This window comes from Mobula birostris, chromosome 3 (genome assembly GCF_030028105.1).
Source record: "Mobula birostris isolate sMobBir1 chromosome 3, sMobBir1.hap1, whole genome shotgun sequence".
Lineage (NCBI taxonomy): Eukaryota > Metazoa > Chordata > Chondrichthyes > Myliobatiformes > Myliobatidae > Mobula > Mobula birostris.
Window position 1 is genome coordinate 84,110,240 of NC_092372.1, and position 24,720 is coordinate 84,134,959.

At 39.8% G+C, this 24,720-nt stretch overlaps 1 protein-coding gene across 2 annotated transcripts in view; it reads right to left on the reverse strand.

The window, feature by feature from the left end:
* The window catches only part of LOC140194630 (PACRG-like protein), a 57,056-nt gene that overhangs the window by 31,692 nt on the left and 644 nt on the right, over nt 1-24,720 (reverse strand). Inside the window, exons 1-4 of one of the 2 annotated variants that reach the window (XM_072251876.1) lie at nt 20,852-21,208; nt 19,584-19,740; nt 16,927-16,994; nt 10,746-10,836 (exon numbers count right to left, since the gene is read on the reverse strand). In XM_072251876.1, coding sequence (XP_072107977.1) covers nt 10,746-10,836; nt 16,927-16,994; nt 19,584-19,727 — 303 coding nt within the window. In that variant the 5' untranslated portion in view covers nt 19,728-19,740; nt 20,852-21,208. Of the gene's footprint in view, nt 1-10,745; nt 10,837-16,926; nt 16,995-19,583; nt 19,741-20,851; nt 21,209-24,720 lie in introns of those variants that run through there. The other variant, XM_072251877.1, reaches the window with a different exon arrangement.

A 24,720-nucleotide genomic window follows, 5' to 3' on the forward strand; every position in this document is an offset into this window, starting at 1 on the left:
GTACCTTCAAATTCAGTCTTTTCTCTCCTTATGGCTTTTTTAGCTGCCTGCTGTTGGTTTTTAAAAGCTTACCAATCCTCTAACTTCCCACTAAGTTTTGCTCTATTATATGCCCTCTCTTTTCCTTTTATGCTGTCTTTGACTTCCCTTGTCAGCCATGGTTGCCTTATGCCCCCTTTAGAATACTTCTTCATCTCTGGCAAGCCTCTATCCTGTGCCTTTCGAATTGCCCCAAGAAACTCCAGCCATTGCTTTTCTGCCATCATCCATGATCCTCTTCCATTCAGCTTTGGACAGCTCCTCTCTCATGCCTCTATAAATCCATTTACTCCACAGTAATAGTGATACATTGAATTCAGCTTCTCCCTCTCAACTTGCAGGGTGAATTCTATCATATTATGAACACTGTCTCCTAAGGGTTCCTTTACCTTAAGCTCCCTAGTTAAATCTGGTTCATTACACAACATAAACCAAAATTGTCTTTCCCTTCATAGGCTCAACCAAAGACTACACTAAAATATCATCTCATAGGCATTCTACAAATTCCCTCTCTTGGGACCCAGCACTGACCTGAGTTTCCCCACTCTACCTACATACTGAAATCCCTCATGGCTATTGTAACATTGCAAGTTTTACATGCCTTTTCTATCTTCCATTGTAATTTATTTTCCACATCGTGGCTACTGTTAGAAGGCCTGTATATAACTCCTATCAGAGACTTCCTGCATCTGCAGTTTCTTAACTTTACCCACAAGGATTCACCATCTTCTCATCTTTTATCACCTGTTTCTAAGGATTTGATTTCTTTTTTTTTAAACCAACAGAGCCACTCTACCCCCTCTGCTTACTTGTTTGTCCTTTCAATACAATGTGTATCTTTGGATGTTAAGCTCCCAGCTATGACCTTCTTTCAGCCACTACTCAGTGATGCCCATAACATCATACCTGCCAATCTCTAACTGCGCTACAAGATCATCTACCTCATTCTGTACACTGCTTGCATTCGAAAGGGACATTCATATCTCCCTTTCTGATGTTGCTCCAATGTTACACTTCAACTCATCCCACTGACTGCACAGTCTCACGACACAATGCATTGACCTGTATGCCAACAGCCCCATCCTCTGCCCTATCATTCTGGTTCCTACTCCCCTGCCCAGTTAGTTTAAACACTCCCAAACAGCTCTGGCAAACCTGCCCATAAGAGATATCGGTCATCCTTGGGTTCGAGTGTAACCCACCTTTTTTTACAGGCCTTACTTTCCCCAGAAGAGATCCCAATGATCCAAAAATCTGAAACCCTACCCCCTGCACCACTTCGTCAGCCACTCATTCATCTGTACTATCATCCTATTCCTGCCCTGTCAAGCACGTGAAACTGGGAGTAATCTAAAGATTACTTGATGGTCCTGTTCTTCAACCTCTTCCCTAACACACTGCACACAACCTCTTCTTCCTTTCTACCTTTGTCATCAGTGCCAATGTGCACCACAACCTCTGGCTCCTCACCTTCCCTCTTGAGAATATTCTGCAGCTGCACTGGGACATCCTGGATCCAAGCAACTGGGAGGTAACACACCATCTTGGCTTCTCTTTTTGACCACATAATCTCCTGTCTGATCCCCTAACAAGTCTCCTATCACTATCACTCTACCTGACTTCACCCTTCCCTTCTGAGCCTCAGAGCTGGCCACAGTGCCACTGGCATGGCTGCTGTGCTTTGCCCAGGTCACAACCCCACCCCCCAGCAGTATTGTTGCTGAGAAGAATGGCAACAGGAGAATTCTGCACTTGCTGCTTACTACCCTTCCTTTTGTGGGTGGTCACCCATCTACTATATGAAGCAGGCACTCTGGGTATGACCGCCTCTGTTATGGTCTCTCCTCTGAAGTTTTCAGCCTCCTGGATGGGCCTGGGTACATCCAGCTCCTGTTCCAGTTATTTGAACTTGTCAGTCAGGAACTGAAGTTGGGTCCACTTCCCACATCAGGGAGACCCGGCAATCCCACTTCTTATAGGAGGAGCATTCCACTGTTTTAACTACCATGCAGACACAAGCTGCATTTAAACCTCGTGCTTCCTCACCAACAAGTGACTGCTCATGATGATTGCAGACTGCCTAAAAGTTCCAAAAGGCTCAAGCTCTTTTTGGAACTTCTTTTGAAATTGCTTTACCAACAAATGAGTTGATAAGATCATGGCCATTCTCTTACCTCAGTGCCACCTTGCTGCATTAACCCCATTTTTCTGGATTCCCCTAACATCCATTCAATTTCTGTCTTTAACATAGCCAGAGCCTAACTTCCATAGCCCACTTCAGTTGAGAATTCTAAAGACTTCATTCTCCATTCAAAGTTTCTTTTCCTCTCTTCACAGTTCTTAATTGCTGACCCTTATTTCGAGAATGAGCCTCAGATCTCAGCACCCCAGCCAGGAGAAAACATCATCATTATATTCACATTATAAAGCCCCAAACTGTGTCAGTTTCAATGAACTCATCTCTCAGTCTATGAAACAACCGAATATAGCCTGTCTCCATTAATTCCTCCTCATGTGGCAATCTGCTGTTTTTCTTTTGCGAATATATAGTTCCCTTGGTAAGGAAACCAAAACTAAACATGATATTCTATGTAACACACACAAACGTAATTTATTTAGGATGTTATGTAATTTCAGTAATTTCTTGTATGTTGGCTTTTCTTCCTAATTGCTTGCTGTAGCTGTATGTTAACTTACACCGACTTATTGATGTAAACACTCAGGCCCCTTTTCAATTTCTCATCATTTATTCTTTTTCCACTTTTCAGCAAAGGCAGGCTATTTTACATCTCTCCACATTATGTTCCATTTGCCATGCTCTTGCCTAGTCACTTATTTTGTCTATACTCCACTGAAGCCTCTCTCATTATCATCAAAAGTCATTGTAATGCCCTGGTTCATAGTTTTTTAATTGTTATGCTGTTCTGTATTTGATTTTTGTGCTTGTTTGGGTTACTGAAGATAAGAGATAGCAGAATTGTGTGTCATCCAATTAGAGTGGCCGGATTAGGGGGAGGTTTCTCTGGTGAGAGACACCGGGTTGGGCTTAGGGTCTTTTTGTGAAGAAGATGAAGAGAGAAGACACCGGAGAGAAGAGGTCGTAGGATTCAACCTGGAGCAGGGCTGTGATTCAACGAAGCCCGGGATGAGATCGATGGAGGATCGATGAAGGGTAAACTGTGAGCTCCAACTGGTACACATTAGGCTGTTTCATTAAAGAAATGAAAGCCCTTTTCTTTTTTGTTCCTTCTTTACTAACCCTTTAGTCAAATTAAGAATTATAAAGCTAAATCTTTTAATAGTATGCAGTGTACTGTCTGTTATTTCGTGGCACTTATTGGTAACAGGGTAACGAATCACACAGTATCCACACAAACAGAGGGTTTTGGGGTGGGCTTCCCTCTCAATTTCACACGACTGGTGAGGCTAGAGATTGTCTTCCCTGGACTTACGCAGTGTTTCATCATTATGCCAACCAGCTTTGTCTGTCAGTAAACAGGGATATGTGACATTAATTATGAACTGCTGGGGTCCAGGCAAATCAAATTAATCAAATTTAATTATCATTCAACCATACATGGAGACAGCCAAATGAAACAGTGTTCTTCTAGGGCCAAGATGCAAAACATACATAACATATTCAAAAATAGCAAGCTTAAAAAAAAATTGTCATGCAAAAAAAAACACATATGTACCCCAAGACCCTGAACGATATGTCCCGCAAATTGATGGTGCAGTATCTGACAATGCGCAAATGCACGCAATCCAGCCTGTCATTCCACCAATCAAACAGTGGAGGGCAGCACCGACGGGAGAGGTCAGCCCCCAACCCAGCAGGGAAACCACGCTACATCACCTCTGGCATCTCCTCTCCTGGACTGCAGCAGCAGTCAAGCCCATGGCTTGAGGCTTCATCCTCGCTACAGCCGATGCTATGTAGCTTCCCTGCCACCTTTCGCATCACCAAACAAGGGAAACAGGCCCACATCATGAAGACGCTGGAGAGACTTGTTCTGGAGCTGCTCCGGCCTATGGTCAGGCCACACTTAGATCCCCTCCAGTTCGCCTACCAGCCCCGACTAGGAGTTGAGGATGCCATCGTCTTCCTGCTGAACCGTGTCTACGCCCACCTGGACAAGCCAGCGAATACTGTGAGGGTCATGTTTTTCGACTTCTCCAGTGAGTTCAACACCATCCGCCCTGCTCTGCTGGGGGAGAAGCTGACAGCGATGCAGGTGGATGCTTCCCTGGTATCATGGATTCTTGATTACCTGACTGGCAGACCACAGTATGTGTGCTTGCAACACTGTGTGTCCGACAGAGTGATCAGCAGCACTGGGGCTCCACAGGGGACTGTCTTGTCTCCCTTTCTCTTCACCATTTACACCTCGGACTTCAACTACTGCATGGAGTCTTGTCATTTTCAGAAGTTTTCAGATGACTCTGCCATAGTTGGATGCATCAGCAAGGGAGATGATGCTGAGTACAGGGCTACGGTAGGAAACTTTGTCACATGGTGTGAGCAGAATTATCTGCAGCTTAATGTGAAAAAGTCTAAGGAGCTGGTGGTAGACCTGAGGAGAGCTAAGGTACCCTGTTTCCATCCAGGGGGTCAGTGTGGACATGGTGGAGGATTACAAATACCTAGGGATACGAGTTGACAATAAACTGGACTGGTCAAAGAACACTGAGGCTGTCTACAAGAAGGGTCAGAGCCGTCTCTATTTCCTGAGGAGACTGAGGTCCTTTAACATCTGCCGGACGATGCTGAGGATGCTCTACGAGTCTGTGGTGGCCAGTGGGATCATGTTTGCTGTTGTGTGCTGGGGCAACAGGCTGAGGGTGGCAGACACCAACAGAATCAACAAACTCATTCGTAAGGCCAGTAATGTTGTGGGGATGGAACTGGACTCTCCCACAGTGGTGTCTGAAAAGAGAATGCTGTCTAAGTTGCATGCCATCTTGGTCAATGTCTCCCATCCACTACATAATGTACTGGGTGGGCACAGGAGTACATTCAGCCAGAGACTCATTCCACTGAGATGCAACACAGAGCGTCATAGGAAGTCATTCCTGCCTGTGGCCATCAAACTTTACAACTCCTCCCTTGGAGGGTCAGACATCCTGAGCCAATAGGCTGGTCCTGGACTTATTTCATAATTTACTGGCATAATTTACATATTACTATTTAACTATTTATGGTTCTATTACTATTTATGGAGCAACTGTAACGAAAACCAGTTTCCCCCGGGATTAATAAAGTATGACTATGACTATGACTAGCATCCTACATTATCAATGTCCAACAGGATTTTGCGATCGCAAGAGAAATGTCCAAGGCAATCACCCGTGGTTACACAGCACGTCGCCATTGCACACCAATTCTGATACCTTCAAGTAGTAGGCAGCTCCTCCAAACCCAATCCAGCTCCCACAACATGCCAGCCAGCTCCTTCAACACCCTGGCCAGCTACTCCGATTAACAAACAGTTCACTGATACAGTAGACCTGCAGTACCCAAAGTTCTTGGAGTCCAATATTGTCTTGTGATAATAAGAAACACATTTCACAAACAAAAACATACCTTTGGTTGGCCCCTGAAAGGCTGCTGCATCTGAAAGTGCTGCCCTCTTCCAAAAGTGTCATCCCATATTGACAGTTTTTTCCATGTATGCTGCCCATTAACAAATCCTTAATCCATGTCAATATATTTTCCAAATCTCACAGGCTCTGATTCTTCTGTGCTATCTTACTGTAAGAATTCTAAATATCTAAATACACTACATTTACTGGTTCCCTCTTATCCAGCCAGTTACAATGTCAAAAATTCTGACATAAAATCCCTTTCATAAATTCAAGTTAGCTCTGCTCAAACCTGTTTTCTGAGTCCCTATCTTTGACAAAAGATTCCAGCATATTTCCTACCACTAAGGTCAGTCTAACTGGCCTGTAATTCCTGTTTTTTTCCCTCATTTCTTAAATAATAGGGTTACATTTATTATCTTCCATTCTGTGAAGATGACAACTATTGTCACCTCTTAAAATCTTAGGATGCTATTCATTAAATTTATATTCCGCTTTCAGTCATTTTTTTTTCAGTACAATATTTTAACTAATGGTAGTTTCTTTGAGTTGCTTGTTGACTGAGTCTGTGGGTATCCAAAATTTCTGGAAATTGTTTTTCTGTTTTCTTCCTCAAAAATAGGCATACAAAATTAGTTTATTTTATGTCATTTCTTATTCACTGAATAATTTCTCGCATTAATTTTTGTTCATTTTCTCCTTATGAGTTTTAATAATTTTTTAATATTTCTTGCTTTTTTTTTACTTGTGTAATGCCCTGGTTCAGATTTCTACTGCTATGCTGTAGGTATTTCATTTCAGCAGTTTTCTGTAAAAGCAGTGTGTCCTGCTGGGAGAATGTTTTGGTTTCAGCTAAAGATAAGGAGCCATGTTGTTCAACTTAGGAATGTGGTGTCAGCCAATCAGGAAGTTGGGATCGGGAGAAAGTTGTAGAGAGAGCTGGGCGGAGAAAGATCTGTGACAGACAGCGGTCGGGTTCATGGTCTTTTGGCAGGAGATGCGGAGAGGAGAGGATCTGGGAGGAGGCTAGGGGATCCAATCCAAAGGGGAGACCCTAATGCAAAGAGTGATTTGTGAGACAAAGGAGTCCATGAAGGGAAGTTCTCCCTGTGGTTGGTGATGAGAATTCAGCACCATGAGTAAAGTGATACACCCGACCATTACAGACACATCATGAACTCCAACATTGTGTGCACATTCACACTGGTTTAATTGTAATAAACCCTTTTATTTTTTTCATTTCTTTTTTCCTGTTAACTGTTTGCTGAAGCTGAAATTGATATATATATATATATATATATATATATATATATATATATATATATATATATATATATATATATATATATATACATTCTTTATAATTTTACATGATGCACAATCTGTATATTTCTTGCCGATCAATAATTGTACATGGTCAGTATTTACACAGCATTTGCTCAAATTGAGGTTCCTTTAATCGTAATTCCCAATGTTCCTGTTTGGTTAAATCCCAGATCATACCGACCTTAGATGTATATTGCTTATGAAAGGTGGCCTTCTCAATGCTGAGTCACGTGGCTGTTGCAGAGTTAGCTAATGAGGCGAGTTTGTACACAAGCCCCGGTGAGAGGATTACACTTGTTTTCTACTTTCACAAACATTACCAGTTTCTTGGTCCTGTTTTAATGAGCTGTGAAATTTCCAATTCTTAAAACTAATGTTTTTGACAACTTTCTAAGCTTTTTCTTTTGAGCTGATACTGTCTGTAACTTTTCAATTGGACCATCTTTGCTGTTTGTTTTGCTACCTTATAAGACAAATGCTAAAAGTGACAGCCATAACTCTTGAGTGAGCTGGGTGGCTAGGCACAGCTCAAAATTTGCCGATGACACAACTGTTACTGGCAGAATTTCAGATGGTGACAAGGAGTACAAGAGTGAGGTAGCTCAGCAGGTTGAGCAGTGTTGTAACAATCAGTAAGACCAAGGAACTGCTTGTGGACTTCAGGAAGGGAAAGTTGAGAGAACACATAGCAGTCCTTATCAGGATGTCAGCAGTGAACACGTTCAAGTTCCTAGGTGTCAAAGTCTTTGAAGATCTATCCTCTGCCCAAAACATGATGCAATTACAAAGAAGGCACACAAGCAGCTATATTTCATTGTGAGTTTGAGGAGACGTAGTGTGTCACCAAAGACTCTAGCTGCATTCTAACTGCATCACTGTCTGGCATGGAAAGGCCACCACACTAAGGCTACGTCCACACTACGCTGGATAATTTTGAAAACAAAGCTTTTTCTCTTCGTTTTGACACTACGTCCACACTGAAATGGCATTTTCATCCCCTGAAAACAGAGATTTTTGAAAACACTCTCCAGAGTGTGTAAATTTGAAAACGATTGTTTCGCGTTGTAATGGGGACAGGGTAAAAAGAGATTTAAAAACGTTGGCATGCCAACACCACAACAACGATGCTTATTCTGCTTCTGCTTGGTACTGCGCAAGCACTGCCGGACGGCTGTTATAACGTGCAGTCCGTGTGAACTGCATGAGAGTTAAATTGTAAAGTGAGCTTTTTTGACTAGATCCCCTAAATTGATTTGATTGAGTCTATCTTTAAAAATATTAATGTCAGAAATACTGCGCAGGCCTGGCGGCAGAAGATTCCACTCTCTTGTTGATCTTGGGTACAGGATGGCTTCATGCATGTGTTGTTTGCTTTATCATCTATGTTAATAGCTTGTTTGGAATTAAACATCTCCATGTTCTCCACTGCTTTGCTGACTTTGTAGTCATTTGTAACTCGCAGAAACAGCTCAATTTCATTGTCTGTCTAAACGAAGAAGTCCGGTCTGATTTTTCCAGCGGAGGTTTTCTTTGTATTCCTCAAAGACATTGTTGAAAACTTTCTTTCGCTGTTGTTGTTGGTACTCTAGTTTTATTCTATGGAAATAGAACAACACTGCCGCGGAAACTTAAATATTATACCGTTTCCTCTTCGTTTGTTTTCTGTATATGTGTCTGCACATGCCCAGTAGGAGTTGATTCGCCCAAATATCCGTTTTGGTGTGGACAGAGATATTTTGAAAAACGCATAGTGTGGACGCCTGTCGTTTTTTTACTCGAAACCGGTGCTTTCAAAATTATCCGGTCTAGTGTGGACGTAGCCTAAGAAGAAGCTGCAGAGAGTTGCAAATTCAGCCAGCTCCATCATGGGCACTAGCCTCCCTAGCAGCAAAGACATCTTCAACAGACGATGCCTCAAAAAAGGCTGCATCTATCATTAAGGACCCACACTCTAGGGCCTGCTCTTTTCCTATTACCACCATCAGAGAGGAGGCACAGGGCCTGAAGACACTCAATGTTAGAGGAACAGCTTCTTCTCCTCCACCATCAGATTTCTGAACATACCATGAAACAACCCATGAACACTATCTCTCTATTTTTGCTTTCTTTTTGCACTACCTCATTTAATTTTTGTATTTCTTTATTGTTGCAATTAATAGTTTTTTGTGTACTGCTGCTGCAAAACAAATATCATGATATGTCAGTGATATTAAACCTGATTCTGAGTTGCACAATACTTAAAGATGGATCACTATCATCACTGACTCTTTTAATACCAGTGCATAGACTAGATACTTTATTCTTTCAGAAAATATCAGAAAAAACTTCCAATGCTGGAAATCTGAAATAAAACAGGAACACTAGAAATACTCAACAAGATAAAAGTTAACATTTCAGAACTTGTTCTGCATGGGTAAGCTATTTGTTTAAAATAGAACTCTTGAAAAAGTGTTGTAAAACCCTGTATTTTCCTTATAAACTACATATTAAATCTTTCAGTGTTAGCTATTACTGGCTACTGTCAAATCTATCACTGCAGCTTTCTAATCTACTCGGGCAAACTCATACCTCAGGTTTCATTACTTACTGTTTAGAATTGAGACTAGGTTTGGACTAAATTAGATCAACTCAAGTCATAATATAAAATCCTACAATATAAACAATTAGATTATTAATTGATCCCTTTTCACTAGAATGCATTAGATCTAAATATTCCTGGTTAGTTTCTTAATGTACTGACTCATGAAATAATTAGTGAACAGCTTCATTCCATTCATACTATTACTAGTAATTTGACATGCCCAATCTTCATATAGATTAAATCCCTCCACGTTATTATATTACTCTTTTCACATGCATATCAATTTTTCTGAATTATGCCACAGCCTATATTGCCAGTATCTTTTCTGCAGTCTAACAGAAAACACTCAAAGTTCTCTCGCACTTGCTATTTCGTACCTCAGTCAAAACTGATTCTACTTCTTGGAGATACAAGTATCTATCTCTTGATTTTCCAAGCAAAACCTTTCCTTCCTCTGTATTATGCAATCATTTATGATCAGGATTACCTTTCCTCCTTTGCCTTTAATTTTTCACTTTTAAATGTTAGGAATCCTGTAATATTTAATTTCCTTATTCACTCTGTAAGCACACATCCAAAATGGCCGATAAATTGAACACATTTATTTCTATTAACTCTTACCTCACCCTACAAAATTACATTTTTAATGCCCTACAGAAATGAAACTTCATACTTTGAATAGTTCATTTTATGAACTAGGAAGAGTAATTTCAAATTATTGCCACTTACCATGTGGCTAAAAGGATATTAAGACATTAAAGCAATTAACTCCCAAACTCCCAAAAAAACTCATTAGCAAGTTCAATGGGCAATTTGTGTAATTTAATGGCTGCTTAAGGGTATGGTATCTTTTCCATAAGCCTAGCCACAATGTGACACAAATTGTCCAGTGTCTTATCCAGTTCATGTTTTTTTTCCTTTCAGATTACAGGTGTTCTGCATATCAGTATTAATGTGAATTAGCTTGACAATTTTACTTTCTGCAAATTCTAGCAGAACTCCTCAAGGAAGAGTAAAATCCGAAGCAGCCATGCATCTTAGGTAAAGTTTTGATGTATTTAAAGTGCTTGAAAGAGAGGAGACAGATGTTGCTAACTGTAGAAATTGTGCAAGGCTGGGTGAATATACTGATTAAAACCTTCAAGGGATTGACACCAGAATCATGTAATTTAGTGAAATATAGACTGAAGTCATGGAAAAATTTTGCCAAACTTACCTCAGCTAAGATGATAAGGATTGGGTCAAATGGAATGGTCTCGGGTGGCTGCTCCCATTGCAGTTTATGACTGACTGAGCCATGAACCAACCTGATGGGAAAAATCTATGCATTAAAAATAATATTTCAGGCATCTGGATTTTAATACCGTTGCTAAAAACAAGAATTTTCATTTATAAACTACTTTATCTCTTCAAATTGTTTCAAAGCATATTATACATAACATTTCTGATTTTGATTTACTCTCAGCAATTAAATTAATGACCATCATAATTTTCAATTATTAGTGCAAACAACTTAATACTTCTAATGTTTTCATAAAATTGGGAGAGAAAATAAATAATCACCTTCTTGATTTTAACTAATACAATGCCCTTAATTTGAAAGAATTTCAAAATACAATAACTGATGAATGAATTCATCCAGGTATGCTACAATCTTGCTTGTTTTTAAACCCCATATTGTGTAATTTATTTAAAATTATGCAGTCATCCAAAAATGGAACACATTTGCCATTTTAGTTACTCAGGTAACATGACAAACCATATAATATTTCTTCCATATTGTCCATACCAGGTAACTGGCTTTTGATATCAGAAAGTAAGAACTTAGTGCATGGTGCAGTATGACTATGCCAATTGCCCTTTTCAATACAAATCCAGTGTTAATTATGCATACTCATGTTCACTATAAACTACTTAGTCTGCATAGTGTTCTGTTGCAATTATTGGCAAGCTTGCTGTCAGTTTGGCAATGATCTAATGAGAGATAAAAGAACAACTTTCAATCTTTTTTCTCAATTTCAATCTGTGTCAGGATAACCATCATGTATTTTCAGCAACACTTTGATATTTTTCCATGTAGCACACACTAGGCCACATAAAAAGCGGAACTACAATACTTAACTAAAGGCTATGTATTGCAAATTAACATTAATTAGAATTAATCCCACCATTGAATTATTTTATCAGTGATATAATTCTTGCTTTAATTAATTACATTCAGAATGTGGTGTGCACAAGTAGATATACGAAATTATATGACAAATAATTCGAACCAGCAATATCAGGATGATATCCTTTATCAATCAATTAATTGCATTCAATTGTTTGGAAAGCTACTGTTCATAATTGACAAAAGTAATAACTACAGTATATGATATCCAGTTATAGTGCTAATGAAATCATACTCCTGACCAGAAAGCTCTCTGATGGGATAAACCATCACATAATATTAATTTGTAATACATGCCATCTAGTTCCAGGTCGGAGAAAGCGCGGCAGGTGAAGGAGCGAGTGCAGGGATTGGCTGAGAAGGAGTGCCTGATTTAAAAAGCCAGTCGTGAGCAGCGAGCTAAACAGACCTTCCAGGTCGGAGGAGGTGCGGCAGGTGAAACTGATTACTCAAATTATCAGCTAATATAAGCAAAGCTTGCTCCAGGGGAGCAGCCTGTCGGGGAGCGGCCTTGTCGAGGGAAGTGCTTTGCGAGAAAAGTGCGAGTCTTTGGCTCAGGAGTCTTCGGCGAGGAGGCTGAGAGTGGAGACTATGCCACAGTTGGAGAGGCTGAGAAGTGGTGAAGAGATGACCGCTAGGCTGATTTAGTGTGCTGTGTGCATGATGTGGGAGGTCAGGGACACTGATAGTGCCTCTGGATCCTACACCTGCGGAAAATCTGTCCAGATTCAGCTTCTGAAGGACCGTGTTGCAGCACTGGAGAGGCAACTGGATGATGTTAGGTTAATCCGGGAGAACGAGAGTTTTCTGGACAGGACCTACAGTGAGGTCGTTACACCCAGGATACAGGAAGAGAGGAGGTCAACGATGAGCAAGGAAAGGATGCTTGAAGTACAGGAGACCCCGGGAGATGTGCCTCTCGTAAACAGGTTCTCCCTCTTGGAAGCTGTCGGGACAGAAGACAGTGCCAGTCTGAGAGGCATCCGGGTCTGTGAGTCAACAATTGGCGCTGAGGCAAAGCCAAGGAGACAGACGTCAGGCAGAGCCGTGGTAGTAAGGGACTCCATAGTGAGAGGTACAGAAAGGGGTTTCTGTGGCAACAGGCGAGATTTAAGGATGGTGTGTTGCCTCCCTGGTGCCGGGATCCAGGATGTCATGGACCGATTGCAGGGAATCCTCAAGAGTGAAGGTGAACATCCGGAAGTGGTGGTGCATGTCGGCACAAATGACGTGGGGAAGAAGAGAAAGGACATTCTACAGCGCGACTTCAGAGAACTCGGAAGAAGGCTGAAAAGCAGGACTTCCAGGGTGGTTATCTCCGGTTTGCTTCCAGTTCCCCGTGCTGGAGTGGTCAAGAACAGGAAGATAATGGATCTGAATGTGTGGCTGAGGAACTGGTGCAGGAAGCAAGGATTTACATTCTTGGACCACTGGGGTATGTTTCGGGGTAAGGATGAATTGTACAAAAGGGACGGGTTGCACCTTAATAAGCGGGGGACCAGCATTCTGGCAGGCAGGTTTGCCTCTGCAACATGGGTGTGTTTAAACTAAGTAGTGGGTGGGGAGGGGACGAACTGGAAACATAAGGATGGAGATAAAGGGAAAGTGAGAATAAGAAAAGTTAAGAATGACAGCAGAATCAACAGAGCAGAAAGCTCAAGAAGAGATCGTACAGTATGGCCAAGTGAAATAGGAATTGATATGGGAGGTGAGGGGACTAATGAATTAAAAGTATTGTATATGAATGCACGGAGTATAAGAAATAAAGTGGATGAACTTGAGGCACAGTCGGAAATTGGCAAGTATGATGTTGTGGGAATAACAGAGACATGGCTTCAAGTGAACAGGGCCTAGGAAATGAATATTCAAGGGTATACGTCCTATCGAAAGGACAGACTGATGGGCTGAGGGGGTGGGGTGGCTCTGTTGGTGAGGAATGATATTCAGTCCCTTGCGAGGGGGGACATAGAATCAGGAGACGTAGAGTCTGTAGGGATAGAACTGAGAAATTCTAAGGGTACAAAGACCCTAATGGGAGTTATCTACAGGCCCCCAAACAGTAGTCTGGATGTAGGGTGTAAGTTGAATAAAGAGTTAAAATTGGCATGTCGCAAAGGTAATGCTACAGTTGTTATGGGGGCTTCAACATGCAGGTAGACTGGAGGAATCAGGTTGGTACTGGACCCCAGGAAAGGGAGTTTGTGGAGTCCCTCCGGGATGGATTCGTAGAACAGCTTGTACTGGAGCCTACCAGAGAGAACGCAATTCTAGATTTAGTGTTGTGCAATGAACCAGATTTGATCAGGGACCTCGAGGTAAAGGAGCCATTAGGAGGTAGTGACCATAATATGATAAGTTTTAATCTACAAAAGGGAAACTCTCAAAGAGTTTCCCTTTGAGAGGGAGAAAGGAAACTCGGAAGTGTCAGTATTACAGTTGAACAAAGGGAACTATGGTGCTATGAGGGAGGAGCTGGCCAAAGTTCAATGGAACAACACCCTAGCAGGGATGACAGTGGAACAGCAATGGCAAGTGTTTCTGGGGATAATGTGGAAGGTGCAGGATCAGTTCATTCCAAAGAGGAAGAAAGATCCTAAGGGGAGTAAGGGGAGGCCGTGGCTGACAAGGGAATTAATGGACAGTATAAAAATAAAAGAGAAGAAGTATAACATAGCAAAGATGAGTGGGAAGCCGGAGGATTGGGAAACTTTTAAAGAGCAACAGTAGGTAACTAAAAAGGCAATACGCGGAGAAGAAATGAGGTACGAAGGTAAACTAGCCAAGAATATAAAGGAGGATAGTAAAAGCTTCTTCAGGTATGTGAAAAGGAAAAAAATAGTTAAGACCAAAATTGGGCCCTTGAAGACGGAAGCAGGTGAAATTATTATGGGGAACAAGGAAATAGTAGGCGAGTTGAACAGGTGCTTTGGATCTGTCTTCACTAGGGAAGACACAAACAATTTCCCAGATGTAATAGTGGCCAAAGGACCTAGGGTAATGGATGAATTAAAGAAAATTTATATTAGGCAGGAAATGGTGTTGGATAGGCTGTTGGGTCTGAAGACTGATAAGTCCCCGGGACCTGATGGTCTGCATCCCAGGGTACTTAAGGAGGTAGTTTTAGAAATCGTGGACGCATTGGTAATCATTTTCCAATGTTCTATAGATTCAGGATCAGTTCCTGTGGATTGGAGGGTGGCTAATGTTGTCCCTCTCTTCAAGAAGGGAGGAAGAGAGAAAACAGGGAATTATAGACCGGTTAGCCTGACGTCGGTGGTGGGAAAGATGCTGGAGTCAATTATAAAAGATGAAATTACGACACATCTAGTTAGTAGTAACAGGATTGGTCCGAGTCAGCATGGATTCACGAAGGGGAAATCGTGCTTGACTAATCTTCTGGAATTTTTTGAGGATGTAACTATGAAAATGGACAAGGGAGAACCAGTGGATGTAGTGTACCTGGACTTTCAGAAAGCCTTTGATAAAGTCCCACATAGGAGATTAGTGGGCAATATTAGGGCACATGGTATTGGGGGCAGAGTACTGACATGGATTGAAAGTTGGCTGGCTGACAGAAAACAAAGAGTGGCGATTAATGGGTCCCTTTCGGAATGGCAGGCGGTGACCAGTGGGGTACCACAGGGTTCAGTGCTGGGACTACAGCTGCTTACAATATATATTAATGATTTAGATGAGGGAATTAAAAGTAACATTAACAAATTTGCCGATGACACAAAGCTGGGTGGCAGTGTGAAATATGAGGAGGATGCTATGAGAATGTAGGGTGACTTGGACAGGCTGGGTGAGTGGGCAGATGCAGTTTAATGTGGATAAATGTGAGGTTATGCACTTTGATGGTAAGAATGGGAAGGCAGATTATTATCTAAATGGAGTCAAGTTAGGAAAAGGGGAAGCACAACGAGATCTAGCTGTTCTTGTACATCAGTCACTGAAAGCAAGCATGCAAGTACAGCAGGCAGTGAAGAAAGCTAATGGCATGCTGGCCTTCATAACAAGGGGAATTGAGTATAAGAGCAAAGACGTCCTTCTGCAGCTGTACAGGGCCCTGGTGAGACCACACCTGGAGTACTGTGTGCAGTTTTGGTCTCCAAATTTGAGGAAGGACATTCTTGCTATTGAGGGAGTGCAGCACAGGTTCACAAGGTTAATTCCTGGGATGGTGGGACTGTCATATGTCGAAAGATTGGAGCGACTGGGCTTGTATACTCTGGAATTTAGAAGGCTGAGAGGGGATCTTATTGAAACATATAAGATCACTAAGGGATTGGACACACTGCAGGCAGGAAGCATATTCCCGCTGATGGGTGAGTCCAGAACCAGAGGCCACAGTTTAAGAATTAGGGGTAGGCCATTTAGAACGGAGTTGAGGAAAAACTTTTTCACCCAGAGAGTGGTGGATATATGGAATGCTCTGCCCCAGGAGGCTGTGGAGGCCAAGTCTCTGGATGCTTTCAAAAAAGAGATGGATAGAGCTCTTAAAGATAGCAGAATCAAAGGTTATGGGGATAAGGCAGGAACTGGATACTGATAGTGGATGATCAGCCATGATCACAGTGAATGGCGGTGCTGGTTTGAAGGGCTGATTGGCCTACTCCTGCACCTATTTTCTATTGTCCATTGTCTATAGTTACTTATCATAATTTAGATACTAGACTGAAACAAAATCACAATGCTGGGTTGAAAAGTGTCAAAATTCATTTGTTGCATATGTATTTTGTATAATAAACAAGAAGCATTTATTATTTAAATTTGTGCCTACATTGCACAGCACTGAAAATTCCTGCATCTTTTCATCTGAATGTGTGAGAAACAAAGTGGTATCTGAATGTTGCAGAGAATACTTGACAGTTATCCTCTCAATAAAGTTATAAATGAGGAATTGAATAGAATGCTGAACTTGACCACCTGATAGATCATTTCCAATCAAAATCTAATACTTAAATCTCAATGCACTATATATTTTAAATCACTTTCATTGTATATTATCAATAAATTGTGGATACATCAGTGCACAAATATCAAATTTTACATGCTTCTTGATACAGTTCCATTAATTTTCAACATCATACAAAACAATATTGATACTACAAATTACCAATATTCATTATACAAGATAAGAGAAACTTGAAGGTGATACAAGGATGTTTAGTCTTATCTGAATATCCTTTAGATAACTGTAATACATAAGATAACATGAATTAATTACCTGCAAGGAATCTCTCTTTTAGCATACGCTGTAGCAAATGCAGATTTTTGGCTCAATGAATTGCTGAACTGAAAGATAATTCTGACATGTCAAACAAGCATAATTACAGTAAATCACATGCGAACACAACATGATATAGTATATAACGTAATTATTTCAATCTTCCTCAGTCACACAGTGATGAAATACATTTTAATCTTTGTCCTAGTCACATTATTGTTTAATTCTTAGATAAAACTGTTTAATTGTTATTTTCTTTGCAGTTTAACAATTAATTACCTGCTTATATATTAAGTAGTTCTTATATGGATACAGTTTAATATGCTTCTAGTGGCTATACAAAGTATAATTCTAGAAAGCTCTGGAAGTTTCTTTGTTCTGTTCTATTTAAATAAGTGTTTTCTCAGTAGTTAACCTGGGACTGCAGTATTTGAATGATTACTTTCTCATTGGTAAACCCTTATCTACAAATCTGAATAAAAATTTTCCTTATCTCTGTTTGTAGAAAAATAGCTGTTCTATGCCACACATCTGTATTCCAATGTTCTCATAATAAAGTCTAACATGCCGCTGTCCTTCTAAATTGATGACTGTATCTGCACATTGGCTTTCCATTATACACAATCACATCTCGGTATCTCTGAACATCAACATTTATGCAATCATTTTAAAAATACCCTGCTTTTCTTCGGTTTTTTTTGCATGGAATTTGATAGCTTCACATTTATTATGCCTGCTGATAATCTTTCCTACTCATTCAGCTTGTCATTCCACCCTAGTTTTGTATTATGACACTTCACTTCCTTGGACAAGTAATTAGTGTTACATAAACGGCAACAATGAATATCAATCGAGACAGGTTATATAAAAATAACCAAACATTTATTAAACACGGATAAACAATAAGGTAAAAAAAAACAAAAACTTTAACCAGAAGTTAACTGATATGCAACCGTTCAACGAATCAACACTCGGCTCTGGTTCTTAAAGCGTTAAATGCTTAAACAGTTCTTAAAGCGATACAGTCAGATATAGTTCTTAGAGCGATAACTTCGAAAGTCCAACAGATCTAGACGTTCAATTGGGGAGAGACTTCTCTGGAGAAGGATTTCTTCACAGACGCAACTTTACTGCTGATTCTGTCCACAGAATCCACGTGGAGGTAACTAAACAGTTTAAATCAACTGACCTTAAAATCCTTTTAGAGAGAGAGTGCAAACCGTTGCATGAACTCTTCGCTCTTTTTGGCAAGAGTTATCTCCAATGCAGGTTGCTACTCCAACGAAGACTCAATAAGGTCGATCCTTTATTAAACTGCCAAACGATGCCGACTCCTCTCGATCCCTCGATCCTGCACTTCAATAAATTCTTCACTCTCCCTTCTAATGTTGGAATTGAGTAAATCAACACATCTAGCAAAAATTTCCAGTCCAAATAATATGGTATCTTGCATCAGAACGCATACTCCATTTTAAAAATGAAACTGCGTCACAAAAACAAACACACAACAGAAACGGAGATACAGCATGTTCCACCTGGAAATCTACAAACTAAAAAACCCACTGCATCACCTGGGTCAACCCTTATATAGTCATGGGTCACATATCATCACGTGACCTCACATCGGCAGGAAAATCACATCAGGTGACCTCCAAAAGACCATTACATCATTCTCACAAAAAAAACAGATCTCCTTGAGCATGTAACATTAGATTGTGAATTACTCAGACCTAAACATTGATCCCTGCAGTACCCCAACAGACACAACCTGACAAAACAAGAACAATCCATTGAATTTTACTCTTTCATTTTTGTCTGATAATCAATTTGCAATTGATGTCAGTGCACTACAATCAATTCAGTGTGCTCAAACTTTTCCTTGAATCAACTGGAAACCTTCTGAAAATCAAGATATACAACACACCATTTCATCTATCATTTCCTATTCTGTCTGCTTCTGTAGGCAATTGTTAAATGAAGTTTTTTCTTCTTAAGTGTGAACATTCCAATGCAGCAGTGAGAAGTGAATTGTGAGACAGAAAACAGATCATCAGCAGCAACCTGCAATGTTTCAGAGGCTAGGAAGCTGAGAACGACTGTGACTGAGATCTTCAAGAAAAAAGCAGTCTTGGCCTATATAAAAGCATATAATTTAGGTCAGATCAAAGTTTCAGCATTTAGTTGGAAACAGTAATAGCAAAACCTGATTGCCCTGTTCGATAAGAACTCTTATTTTACAGACCAGTGAGGTTGAAAATACCACTGCAGACTATAATTGATTGTTACATGACTGTTGGCATTTGGGAGAGTTTTTCCTGGAATCATACTGTTGATGTAACCAAAATTCCTTGAAAATTCAAGAATCAAACTTCTCAATAGATATTAAAACACCCAAAAGCACTCTACTCCAGGCTATGCCAATTATATGGAACTGTTTTCATAATATAGATTTGTGCAAAGGGGTTTTAGGCTTGTCAGCTCAGGAACTTTTCACCCCAATATTCTGGACCGGAATTATGGTCGGTATAATTATTAGGTCTGAAGTCTTCTTCCTCCTAGTCTCCAGCACTGAACTTTCAATTTAATATCATTAATTGCACATGAAGGTAGTTACATCCACTCTAGGCAAGAGCTAAAATAAATCTGTGGAAACTTACTGGATTGATGGTTTTCGGATTCAGTCGATCACTGGGCCTTGGATGTGGTTTAATTGTAGCAGTCACAGTGCTACTTGTCACTGATCCTGATGCCTTCTTCCTTTGTACCTCGACTTTAGACTTCTCATGAAACAGCGACGACATTATTTCTGCATAACTTGAAACCGAAAGATAAAATATCTGTATTTTAAATAAGCATTCCCCTCATAGTCAATACTGTATGTTCTGGTGAAAAGCAACAGGCTGGCCTGTCTCTTTATATAATTCAAGATATAATAAATTTTACAAAGATGTTATTAAATTAATTAATTTCAAAACACATTTTATAACAGTACAATGTAATTGATAATTAAGTACTCATTTTAGACCATCTTTGGATATAGATCACAGAGGGAAACAGTGATGGAATTATCCTTCCAGTACATTTGTCTGATTCTGGTTGTCAATGCCTCGGCTTTGGCAGTCATGTGCTGAGCCCTACCAGTTCTGATGATGAGAATTGCATCTTGGAACATGCTCTTCCAATTAGTTAATTATCCATCCCCATTGCCTAGATGTGGTGGAATTAAAGGGCTATTTAACAACCATATACACCTCATTTTTTTGGTACACCTAGTTTTATTCCTGGCAAGTCCTCCTACATTCCTCGTTGAACCACGGTCAATCCTAAGTGAAGTCCAAAGTAGATTTACTCTTGTTGCAAATTAGAAGGGCAATTCTGACAACTTGGGCTGCCCTGTCTTGTAGTGCCTGAAATGCTCTACAGAAATAATCAGGTATAATATTTACATGAGCATAACGTTCAACATGGTCTTTGGATACTGAGGGTGTTATATTGTTGTAATCTGAAACAAAGACCAGTATGGAAGAATATCCCTTAAAGCAGTTGTCAATAGAAAGGTTCACTAAGATTAGAAGTCAGTGAGTTTGTATTAATGTTGTAAATATATCCATGATGTGCTTTTTTATATACACTGAGCATTAGAAGAAAAAAAGAAAAATATTCCAGTGTAATTGCTAGTTTTTTAAAAAATTTCTACGTGTTCTGAACATTACAAGCACTAGGTTACCAAATCAACACTTTTTTGTAAACAGCTACAGAATATTACAAGAAGCACATCTGATATCTAAGCTAGAAATAAAACATAAAAGTACATCTTTTGAACATTTCTAAATAAAAACGTAAGATAAAACATAAATAAGGTGAGTTACAATGAAATAATAGAAAATAATTAAAGTGCAGATATAGAAAAAGTTGCAAAACTTACTTAAAACTATTCCAAATAATTATTTCCCAAACAAAATTCCCTAGAGGAAAAGTCAGGCAAGAGATGGTGTTTTGTTTTCTTGAAGAAACCACTAATATGTTCTCTATTTCAAAACTTTTCCATGGACGGCTTCCAGACCGTTCGGGCTGACCAGAAGTGCACTGACAGCGGTAAGCGTAAAGGAGTTGGAGGCTTGCTGTTCTGGTTAACAAAAGATGGTGCAATCCTGGTCATAGTATGATAGAGGAACATGTTTGTAGACCAGATATTGAACTTTTTGCTGTTGGACCCCGGCCATATTCCACCGAGTTACAACACTGGGCGTCACGGGAGGCTGTTCCTGCCTGTGGCCATCGAACTTTGCAGCTCCCCCTGTGGAGGGTCAGACACCCTGAGCCAATAGGCTGGTCCTGGACTTATTTCCATCTGGCATAGTTTGCATATTGTTGTTTGATTGTTTGGAGATTTTGTATTGCTATATTTATGCTCTATTCTTGGTTGCTGCGGCTGTAACGAAACCCAATTTCCCTCGGGATCAATAAAGTATATCTATCTATCTATTTACATAACTGGGTTCTTCCTTCATTATTTGGTTTTTCCAACTTTCAGTACAAACGTGAAAGTTGGAGATTAAACTTTAGCGCCATCACATGGAAATACAATGTATTGACCTAATAGAAAAAACAACATAGGAAAATGATACAAAGTTCTTTGCAAGAGCATACTTAAAGCAATTATCCAGTTAGTTTGGATATATTGGGACCAGTACATTTTGGCCCAATTAAGCAGCTGCCCCAATTAGCTGAAGTTTCATGGAAATAGCTAAAAGGCAAAAAAGACAAACGATCGTTTGACTGGGTAACAATTTATGTACTTAAATGAAATGCAGAACAAATTAGAGCAGTACCTTTACCTCTACAGCACTATAAGGCTGTCTATTAGTTCTTAATTATCAATGGAGGAATTAATCTGCCATGTTCTTTTCATCGACAGTAAGTGAACAAAATTAGTGCAGGTAATGGACTGCCTTCATACAATGCTTTAGACAATTTCATCCTCCAAATTTTCATTTTCATCGTAACATTCAAGATGATTATCGATAATCATTTGTAATTCCTTACTCGTTGAAGTAGTAAAATCATTTCTTTTCACTCCTGGCCTTTTCTGGCATCTCCAAGCCTCAATGCTTGAAATTGCAGTGAGCCAAACAGTTCCAAATTGTCTTACTGCTTATTACTTGCCAACCATCAGTGACAAAAATCATTGCTTTCTGAACACATATACATACACAATTGATACTAGTTAGAAAACCGTTCGGCAACAGTATCTTGCCTCAATCAATTTGCATAGTGTCTCAAATATGACGTCCCAAAGGGAATTTCAGATATTTTTTCGATTTAGCTTGTGTTCTTTTAAGAGCTGTCCCAAATAAATGCCTGCACTGATTAACAACAGCCCAATTAACTGGAATCCACTGTATATGAAAGAAGTTTTTATTACATGATAAAGCAAATAGTCACAAATCTAAGGAAAGCATTAAAGGGTGGGGAAGAGACTGAGGAAACAGATAAAGATGAAAGTCCAGAGAGTTTAAAAACAAATGTAACAAAAAAAATGACAGAACATTTACAGGAGGCTGCAGCGATGGGGCAAATCTTGGTAACATCCCTGTGCAATAATTATTTAATGTTGTGTATTAAAATGTAAAGACGGTGTCCAAATGAGCAAGAGGGACCAAACACAGATACTTGAGGTACTCCAGAAGTAACAGAATAGAGTTAAATGAAATGCCATTCCTAAGCTCTTTTTAGCCAAGGTATTGTCACTCAGTTGGACAAAAAAAAAGGCATGGAGCGAGAAGTGACATACAATCTTTAATGTCAAAGCTGTCGAGTTCAAGGAGGATGCTAAGGAGAGCTCAACAAAAATCAAAGGAAATACTTAGTTACTTCCAATGAATCTCCATATACTTGGAATATGGAGATTCAAATATGGTTAAGGGAATATTGATAATCAAAGTAATCTTCAGAACAGCAAATAGTTTTGAAAAGACAGGCCAGGGCTTCATGTTGCTCAGCCAGACCTTGCAATAAATTCTCAAACCATGTGCAACCATTTAAATTTATATCCATTGTAAGTAATAGGGAAAAATGAGTAAACAGAAAAAGAGAATCGTATTTTCTCATAGTAAAACGATGCAGCCTGAATAACTAACTAATCCTAAGAATCTGATGATCTACAGTACATTTCAATCTCTGAAGGAGGTGGCAATGGATATAGTGTATAATTTGGTTAGCATTTTCCAAAAATCTATAGATCCTGGAATGGTTCTTGCATAATAATGGATGCTGCCTCAGAAAGGCAGTGTCCATTATTAAGGACCCCCAGCACCCAGGGCATGACCTTTTCTCACTGTTACCATCAGGAAGGAGGTACAGAAGCCTGAAGGCACACATTCAACGATTCAGGAACAGCTTCCTTCCCTCTGTCATCCGATTCCTAAATGGATTTTGGACCCGTGAACACTATCTCAATTTTATAATATATATTATTTCTGTTTTTGCATGATTTAAAATCTACTCAATATATGTATACTGTAATTGACTTACCTGTTTATTTTTTTTCTTCTATATTATATAATGCATTGAACAGCTGCTGCTAAGTTAACAAGTTTCATGACACATGCCGGTGATAACAACCCTGATTCTGATCAGAAGACTACAAGCATAACACCACAATTGAGAAAGAAGGGGAGGAAATAGAAAACAACTGAACTTATGAGCAGATCTGAAAATGGATCCTTTTTGAGTTGGCAGGCTGGGACTTGTGGGGGACCACAGAAATCAATGCTAGGGTTTGCAACTACTGAAATTAATTTGACTGAATAGAAACATAGAAACATAGAAAATAGGTGCAGGAGTAGGCCATTCGGCCCTTCGAGCCTGCACCGCCATTTATTATGATCATGGCTGATCATCCAACTCAGAACGCCGCCCCAGCCTTCCCTCCATACCCCCTGACCCCCGTAGCCACAAGGGCCATATCTAACTCCCTCTTAGATATAGATCAAGAGTAAGATTTACAAGTTTGCTGATGATGCAAAAAACTAATTAGGAACTTTGATATGAGCCAGCAATATATAAAAAAATCAAAGAGGTATGTACAATTTAATTGAGTAGCGACCATGTAGGAGATGGAGCACAATGTAGAAAAATGTGGGATTTTCCTTTAGCAGAGAAAAATGCTGAAATATTGAGTACTTTTTAAACAGTGAAAGCTTAGAAAATAGAGATGATCAAAAAGATCTGAGCATCTTTGCACAAGTCACTGAAGCAAACATAGAGGGCAAATAGGCAATTAAGATGGCAAATTGTCTGTTGACCTTTATAGAAACATAGAAAATCTACTGCACAATACAGGCCCTTCGGCCCACAATGCCATGCTGAACATGTATTTACTTTAGAAATTAGCTAGCGTTACCCATAGCCCTCTATTTTTCTAAGCTCCATGTACCTATCCTGGAGCCTCTAAAGACCCTATTGTATCTGCCTCCACCACCGTCAGCCCATTATCGCAAAAATTTGAAGACGTTTCCAAATGTACAAAAACAAGTTCAAAAATCAGCTATCTTGAACAGATTGCACATAAAATTTTAAAAAACACACATTTTAGAGATGAAAGGGGAGTTGAGACTAAACAAATGTAACATTTCCAAGTCAGGTGTCGGAAAATGATTCAAGTCAATGCATTAAAGCTAGACATCAAATGATGAAGCAATAAAGATACAAGTGCTGTACAGAAACCCAGAGTAAAATTTTGGATGTTTTCTAAATTGTTTGCCCCTCTCCATTCCATCTCATCTCTTGCCC